This window comes from Lepidochelys kempii, chromosome 6, assembly GCF_965140285.1.
Source record: "Lepidochelys kempii isolate rLepKem1 chromosome 6, rLepKem1.hap1, whole genome shotgun sequence".
NCBI lineage: Eukaryota > Metazoa > Chordata > Testudines > Cheloniidae > Lepidochelys > Lepidochelys kempii.
In genome coordinates this window covers 12,825,588-12,834,385 of record NC_136385.1, presented here as the reverse complement: position 1 = coordinate 12,834,385, position 8,798 = coordinate 12,825,588, and the positions used below count along the sequence as shown (strand labels likewise).

The 8,798-nt window shown below is 51.3% G+C and overlaps 1 protein-coding gene across 1 annotated transcript; it reads left to right on the top strand.

Annotated features, from left to right (window-relative positions):
* Window positions 1-207: 207 nt before the first annotated feature.
* Window positions 208-3,734, top strand: MPEG1 (macrophage expressed 1). Its single transcript, XM_073350579.2, has one exon. The coding sequence runs from the start codon at window positions 276-278 to the stop codon at window positions 2,436-2,438; it is 2,163 nt and encodes a 720-aa protein (XP_073206680.1). The 5' UTR covers window positions 208-275; the 3' UTR covers window positions 2,439-3,734.
* Window positions 3,735-8,798: the final 5,064 nt, after the last annotated feature.

Sequence of the window (8,798 nt, the reverse complement as noted above, 5' to 3'; positions counted from 1 at the left end):
GCATTGTAACAATCAGGGAATAGCAATCTCCTGCCACCATGATGAGCAAGGCAGAGGGCTCTGCTGGCTCTCCCTCTGTCAGCTCCACCTATATCCTCCGGCCGTCTAATTCTGACAGGGATCCACTCTCACTTCTCTCTTTCTAAACACTAACTGGAGCACAGAAAGGAGGAACTCTCAGACAGCTGGGCTCAGAGCTGCTAAGCCACCAGCACGTATTGACAGCTCCCTCCTCTTCGCTCGGACAGCTACATCTTCCAAGCGCTGCCCCAGCCATGAACAAGTTGCTGGGGGCTCTCCTCTCTTGGAGCCTGGTGGCCTGGGTGCAAGGAGCAGAGAAGCCTCCAGGGCCGCCAGCTGCTGCAGGGTTTCAGGAGTGTAAGAAAGCCCTAAAGCTCCCTGGGCTGGAGGTACTGCCGGGCGGGGGCTGGGACAACCTCAGGAACCTGGATATGGGGAGAGTGATCAGTCTGGGCTACTCGCTGTGCAAAACCACAGAGGACGGGTCCTACATCATCCCAGATGAGGTCTTCACCATCCCCCGCAAGCAGAGCAACCTGGAGATCAACTCGGAGATCATAGAATCTTGGATGGACTACCAGAGCACCACCGCCGCCTCGGTCAACACAGAGGTCTCCCTCTTCTCCTCTCTCAACGGCAAGTTCTCCAGCGACTTCCGCAAGATGAAGACCCACCAGGTGAAGGACCAAGCCATGACCACGCGGGTTCAGGTCAGAAATCTGGTCTACACTGCCAAGTTTGACCCCGGGGCAGCCCTGGACAAGGGCTTCCGTCAGCAGCTGGTGACCATCGCTGGGCACCTGGAGAACAACCAGAGCCGGATGGCAGACTACTTGGCAGAGGTACTGGTGCTGAACTACGGTACCCATGTCATTACCTCACTGGATGCTGGCGCCAGCCTGTTGCAAGAGGATCAGATCAAATCCACCTTCGTCCAGGATAACATGTCCACACGGAGTGCCATTACCGCCTCGGCTGGGGCCTCCTTCCACAGCATCATCAACTTCAGCATCAGTGGGTCACTGAGCATGGAGAACTCCTTCACCAAACAGTACCTGTCCAACCGCACCAACTCCAGGGTGGAGAGCATTGGTGGCGTGCCCTTCTACCCAGGGATCACCCTCAAGGCCTGGCAAGAGGGCACCACCAACCAGCTGGTGGCTATTGACCGCTCTGGCTTGCCCTTGTATTTCTTCATCACGCCCAGCAGCCTGCCGGAGCTACCCAGCCCCACAGTGAAGAAGCTTTCCCGGAGGGTGGAGTTGGCCGCCCGCCGCTACTACACCTTCAACACCTACCCCGGCTGCACCGACACCACCTCGCCAAACTTCAATTTCCACGCCAACACCGACGATGGCTCCTGCAAAGCGGCTGAGACCAACTTTACCTTGGGGGGTACCTACCAGGAGTGCGTCCCGCTGGGGGGCCCAGATGCACCAGTCCTCTGCCAGGGGCTAGAACACAGGAACCCGCTCACCGGGGCATTCTCCTGCCCTGTGGGGTACACCCCAGTGCGGCTGAGCACCCAGGAGCGGGAGGAAGGCTACAGCCACCTGGAGTGCTACAGCTCCTGTATGCTGGGGCTGTTCTGCAAGAGAGTGTGCAAGGATGTGTTCTGGCTGTCCAAGGTCCAGTTCAGCGCCTTCTGGTGCATGGCAAGAAGCCAGGTCCCTGAGAACTTGGGGTACCTCTTTGGGGGTCTCTTCAGCTCTCGGAGCGCCAATCCCTTGACCAACGCCCAGTCTTGCCCCTCCGGCTTCTTTCAGCTGAGGCTCTTTGACCAGCTCCAGCTGTGTGTCAGCAGAGACTACGAGATGGGGCACAGGTACTCTGTGCCCTTTGGGGGGCTCTTCAGCTGTGAGGCAGGGAACCCCCTGGTGGGGGCCCACCAGGGGACCGTGGATGACCCCTACCTGAAGCGCTGCCCGGCGGGATTCAGCCAGCACCTGGCTCTGATCAGCGATGGCTGCCAAGTGGAGTACTGCGTCCAGTCCGGGATCTTCACCGGAGGAGCCCTGCCCCCAGCACAGCTCCCTCCCTACACCCGTCCACCCGCCATGACCCTGGTGGGCATTGACACCGTCCAGGTGACCAATGCCAATGGAGAGCGCTCCTGGGTCAAAGATGCCCAGACCCAGATGTGGCGGCTTGGGGATCCCGCTGAGACGCGACGCACTGCAGGGCTGGGTGGTGGAGGGGGCCTGTCGGGCAAGGAGACAGCCGGCGTCACAGTGGCTGTCACCACTGGCCTGGCCATCCTCATTGCCCTGGCTATCTACAGCTCCCGGAGGTACAAGGCCAGGGGTTACCACACGGTGGAAGAGGGACAGAGCCTGGTCCCAGACAGCTCTGCGTATGGCACTGCTGCTGAGCTGGGGGAGAGATGCCAGCCAGACCCGGAGAGCCAGACAGGTTAACTCCCACTGGCTCCTACTGGGAAAAGCCCCCTCCGGCCCCAGGCACAGCAACAAGCTTCCTGCTGCGCAGAACCGTGAGCTCCCCCACTCCCAGGCTGTAGCTGTGTCCCCACTGCATTATTAGCTTGAGCTGCAACCCACCCCCCACCAGCCAGCCCCCTGGAGCTAGAGATGTGTGTGCGCAGGAGTCAGGTCAGGGGTAACCCTTGATCCCATCTCAGGGTGACACTGGAGTGGAGTCAGTTCCTGGCTGTGCTCTGAGACACCAAGCAATTAGCTGCAGAGACAGTGAGGGCAACTCCCTGGCCTTCCCCAAGGGCCGACCTGTTGGGGTGGAATTAACCCAGCAGGGTGGTGGGGAACAAGCAGCCCATGGACGTGGGTCAGCTGTGATCAGGCTGGGGCTGCCTTGCAGCGATGTGAAAGAGGACCGGAAAGGGGGCAGCCTGTGACCCAGGCACTACACAATGCGGGGATCACTCTAAATACACCCTGTGACACTGCACCCCTTATTCATCATAGAAATATTATGTTATGATTATGGCATAATTATGATGCATTTTGTACAAGATAAGTCATGTGAGGTGTCATTGGAAAAGTGATGATTTGCTGAATATGATTATCCTAGTTGTATGGATGTATCATTTTTGTATCTGAAGTTATGAATATTGACTAGGAATCTGTATTTCAATCCTGCTTACTCTGGGTGACACCCACAATTAGCCTTTCTGGTACAACAATGAAGAAGCTAGACAGTGCCGGTGGCCCATCAGCAAAGACAATGGACCCTGTAAGAACTTAACCTTCCTGTGAATGTTCCAGACAGCCTGTAAGTAATGGCTGCTATGACTCAGCAAGGTATGCAAGGGCCTGTGACAAGGTCACATGTCTCTAGACTCCATCTTGGGATTTCAGTGTTTTTCCGCAAACTGAAGTTTGGGACAAAGGGTTCCCACCGTATGCTAAAGCTATATTAGGCAGGGAGTGACATCATCATCTGGGGTTCTTCACTCCCCACACAATAATACTCCTGGAAACACCAAAGGAACAAAGACTGAACTGGGGAAAGTGCTGGACCCAGGGTAAAGAAATTTCTAGCCTGTGTATGGAAGACCTGGGGATTCCAATCTGTAAAGCAAGTGCAGCTTGCCCCTTAAGAGTCTGCAGCCTGCTTGTACCATCTCTTAGGGTGAGAAACTGCTAATGCATATTCAATCTAGCTAGTGTGTTAAACTTAGTTTGCGGTTTTGTTTATTTGCTAGGTAATCTGCTTTGATCTGTTTGCTATCACTTATAATCACTTAAAATCTTTTGTAGTTAATAAACATGTTTTATCTAAACCAGTGAATTTTGACTGAAGTGTTTGGGGAAAAATCTCAACTCAGTTAATAGAAATCTGTGCATGGTTCTCTTCATATTGAGGGACAGGTGGACTGGGTATTAAACCCATATACTGGTCAGATTTGATCAGGGCAGGATGGTACAGCTCTGGGGTCCCAGGCTGGGCAGCTGGGGGTGTTTTGGGCTGCAGTCTCTCTATCGTTGGTTCATGCAGAGGGCTGGTCAAAGCCTGCATATAACTGCAACTGGGTGTGTCCCTGCCTGTGTGAATGCTGGTGGAAGTGCAAGTGTGGAGGGCGTGGTAGCTTGCACAGCAGCACAGTGTAAGAGGGAGCCCAGGCTGGACCGAGAGCGGGCTTAGTGGTACCCCAGTTCCAGGTTGCACCCCGGGGGACCCGTCACACTGCCCTCATGGGCCAGCCCAGAGCGTCTCTGCGCCTTTCACCTCCAGCTCCCTCCCCCACAAAACCCCTTCTGCCAATTCTCCCAAGTGATCCAGGGGCCTCAACTTCCACAAGGCCCAACCTGAGGCCCTTTAAAGGGACCTGACTCTGATTGGCCTGGCACCCAGCCCTTTTGGGGTGTCACTTTGGGCTCCCCAAGTCCTGAGCCCTTTCCCAATGCCCAGGTGTAGAGGGAAAAGCACAATCAGCCAGGGTAGAAGCCAGGAGCCTATCTCCAGGAGCAGCTCGAACAGGGCAGTGTTGCAGCACTCAGGGGTATCTGAATAGGAGAAGTCATGGATCTACTGGGAGGTGGTGCGGGAGTTCAGACCATAGCCATGTAGCCCCAGGGAGCCAACACCAAGGGAGGGGGAAATACATGCACTCTGTATTTCAGAGCCCCCATCCCCACCCAGGAACCCTCAGTCTGCAGCCTGCCTCTCTCTAACCCCTGGCACCCCCTGCCCAGCCACACCAGTTTAATGGCCCTCACCTACCTATGCCTACATGACCCCCACTCGGGGTGCTGTGTAGTTTGGGGTGTCTTTAGAGTCATCCTTGAACAAGGGGAACCTCCCTCCTGCTCCCGCACACCAGCTCTCCTCCCCCTTCCCCTTTCTCTCATGCTACAGGCCCCAGACCTCCCTTAGCCCTCCTGTGCATGGAGATTTCTGCCATGGTGCCCAGCTGGGCTACAGCAGCAGATCGGCAGAGCACAGAGCTCTGTTCACAGCTCCGCGGCCCTGCCACTGCCCCACGTTACATTCTCCAGCTGGAAAGCCAGGATGATGTTCACCCTGTGCCGGGGGGAAGGGGGAGGAGAAGGTGCTAGCAGATGGACAGACCTCCTTAGCACCCAGGGATGCAGAGCAAACCCCATTGAAAGCCAAAGACCCTGCTTTGGGCAACAGTCATGAGACACAACGAGCGGCGTGGCCTTTGTCCATCCATAGGAAGTTTTTCCAGCATGCTCCCAGGGGGCATCCATAAAAGCAAGAACTAAAATGGTTCTAGGTTGTGTTCTATTGAAAATACCCCCTCTCTCACCCCCATTCCTTCCCCCCTTTACCCTTTTCTGAGCGCTCACGGTCAGCTCACATGCCGTTAAGGACAGACAGGCCCCTAGGAATGGGATATAGAAAAAGAACCCAGTATCCTGAGTCAGCCACTACCTTCTCTCTGTAACCTCTGGCAGGTTACCACAATAGATTAGAAAGATGCAGCTTTTCTCTTATTTCAGCCAGCAGTTAATTGCACAGGGGACAATGCATTAAAAAAATTGTAAAAAAATATATATGTATATACTGTGTCGTAGTCTATGAAGTCCAGCATGTGTTTGTGGGGAGGGGGTGGACAGATTCCTAGATCAAGAGGGTTTTTTCATAGATTGGCCCTGCTCTTCCCTAGGGAAACAGTCCCAGGTTAGGGGTGACTCCTAGTATAACCCACCTTGTTCTACCACTTGCTGAGCTCGGCCCTGCATTTAAACAGCTGTCAGGGGGCTAAATGGGCCTTGAGGCAGATGAGGGAGGGGAGAAAATCTGAGCACCCTTGGGGTAGAGAGAATTAAACATTCACAGCACAGAGGGGACATCGTCTCTGGCAGGTGGGCAGGGGGGGCAGTGCCTGCTTGGACAGACCAATGCAGAGAACTGTTTCAACTCAACTCGCTGATATGTAAAGATTGTTGGCAGCGTTGTGGCAGCCATGCTGGTCCCAGATTGTCAGCGAGAGCAGGTGGGCGAGGGAATCTCTCTTATGGGACCAACTTCTGCTGGTGAAGGAGAATCAGACTCTGTAACTCCCTCTCACCCCTGAGTCAACCATCCCTCTGGAAAGAAGGGGCTCTCAGGTATCCATCTGCCACATATGGGTAACAAAAGGCACACGGACAGGCCCAGGCGACGCAGGGAGCAAACGACCCCCTGGCCTGGTGGGAGAGCTCTCCGTTTATTAAATCGACACTGTAACACTGCACCCCATAGTCTTAGCAGTGATTTTATTAATATATGATTATGGCATAATTATGATGCACTTTATGCAAGACGGGTTGTGTGAGGTGTCATTGGGAAGGTTATGATTTGCTGAATATGATTATCCTAGGTGTATGCACGTATCATTTTTGTATCTGAAGTTATAAATACTGACTATGTATCTATATTTCAAATGTAGTTACATCTGGGTAACGCCCACTAGACAAGATGCTTTCAGTCTAGATAGTGGGTGCGGAAGGGCCTATTCAGGGCAATGAGTCATTAGGAAGAAACAATAGGCCTTAGGAGAAGCTTATTCCCCACCTGGGGAGTCTTCCTGAGAACACTACAGACGGCATCTAAGTAATGGCTGCTATGACTCTACAAGGACATGTGATGAGAACATATGTCTCTGGACTCCATCTTGGGAATGTCAGTACTTTTCCACAGATTGGTCTGGGAACCAAGCTTTGGGAACAAAGGGTTCCCACCATATGCAAAAACTATTTAAGGCAGGAGAGTAACATCATCTAGGGTTCTTCATCCCCCACACAAGAAAACTCCTGGAAACACCTGAGGAAAAAGACTGAACTGGGAGAGGTGCTAGCCCCAGGCTAAAGGGATTTCTAGTGTGTGAATGAAACATCTGGGGATTCCAAGCTGTAAAGCAAGCGTAGCTTGCCCCTTAAAAATCTGCAGCCTGCTTGTATCATCTCTTAGGGTGAGAATCTATTATTCATATCCAATCTATTTAGTATATTTTTTTAATAAAGGATAAAGGAGGAGATACCCAGTGAAATGAGGGTTGCCCTGATTGTTACCCTCTTCAAGAAAGGGGATAAAGTGGATTGTGGAAATTATCGTGGTATCTCCCTCCTAGCCATTGCAGGCAAAGTTCTGGCGCAGATCCTTGCAAACCGCCTTCTGCCCCTTTCAGAATAAATTTTACTGGAATCACAGAGTGGTTTCCGACCATGTTGTGGGACTGCGGATATGATCTTCGCTGTGCACTCTGGACTGTACTTTGGATTGGATGTCCTGATAAATACATCAATGTCCTAAAATTGCTTCATAATAACATGATAGCGACTGTTCTGAGCAGCATTGGCTCCCAGAGTGAACCTTTCAAAGTACAATCAGGAGTCAAACAGGGCCTTATCATCGCTCCAACCATGTTTGCGGTTTTTATTGCCGTCATTCTTTACCTAATTGCTGGGAAGTTTACAGCTGGTGTTGAAATCATTTACATAATGGATGGAAAGATTTTCAGGCATAGCAGGCTGAAAGCCAAGAGTAAGATTTCCACATCTATTGTGGAACTTCAGTATGCTGATGACAACGCAATCTTTGCCCACTCTGAGAAAAATCTTCAAACTATCTTGAATGAGTTTGCCGATGCTTATGCATGTCTTGGTCTCACTCTTAATATCTTAATATCTTAATATCAAGATGACTAAAGTGCTCTATCAGCCCTCTCCAAATGAGGTCTTACATGCCCCATCTATCAAAGTCAATGGAGTGGCACTGGAGAATGTCGATCACTTCCTCTACCTTGGAAGTCATCTTTCATCCAAGGCAGATATTGGTACAGAAATTCAACATCACCTGAGCTGTGCCAGTGTAGGTTTTTCTCGTTTGCGGCACAGGGTTATTGAAGATCACATCATTCGAACAGACACTAAGCTTCTTGTTTATCAAGCCGTTATTCACCCAACACTGTGGTATGGGTCTGAAACTTGGACAACCTATAGACACCACTTGAAAGCCCTTGAGAGGCAGCATCAATGCTGCCTTCGCAAGATTCTGAAGATCAAATGGGAAGACAGGCACACCAATATTAGTGTTCTGGAAGAGGCAAAAACCACCAGTATCGAGGCAATGATAATCCGTCAGCAATTCTGCTGGACTGGTCACGTTGTCCAGATGCCAGACCATCGCCTCCCAGAACAGGTCCTGTTCTCTCAGCTGAAAGAAGGGTACCGTAACATGGGTGGACAATGGAAGCATTATAAGGCCTTGCTGAAGGACAACCTAAAAAAGTGTAATATTGACATTGACACTTGGGAGACATTGCCCAGGATCGCTTAAAATGGAGTGAAGTCCTACATGATGGTCCCCTGCATTTTGAACTTGTTCGCCAACAAGCTGAAGAGGACAAGAGGTGCAGGAAGAAGGAGAGACTGGCTCCCAGCAATGGTCAGCAGCCTCCTGCTGAACCTGAAAACAGCTGTCCTCATTGTAATAGAACTTGTGGTTCAAGGATTGGCCTTATTAGCCACCTGAGAACCCATAACTCCCATGGAAGATGATCATAGTCAGTAATGAGTGATCACCCATCATCATCATCATCATTTAGTATATTAAGCTTAGTTTGTGTTTATTTTGTTTATTGCTAGGTAATCTGCTGTGATCTGTTTGCTATCACTTATAATTAGGGCCCTACCAAATTCATGGTCCATTTTTGTCAATTTCACGGTGATAGGATTTTAAACATCATAAATTTCAGATATTTAAATCTGAAATTTCACAGTGTTGTAACTGTAGGAATCCTGACCAAAAAAGGTGTTGGGGTGGGAGCAAGGTTATTGTAATGGGGGTTGCGA

Coding starts and splice junctions, on each gene's coding strand:
- MPEG1 (XM_073350579.2), top strand. CDS start 276: ATGAACAAGTTGCTGGGGGCTCTCCTCTCTTGGAGCCTGGTGGCCTGG.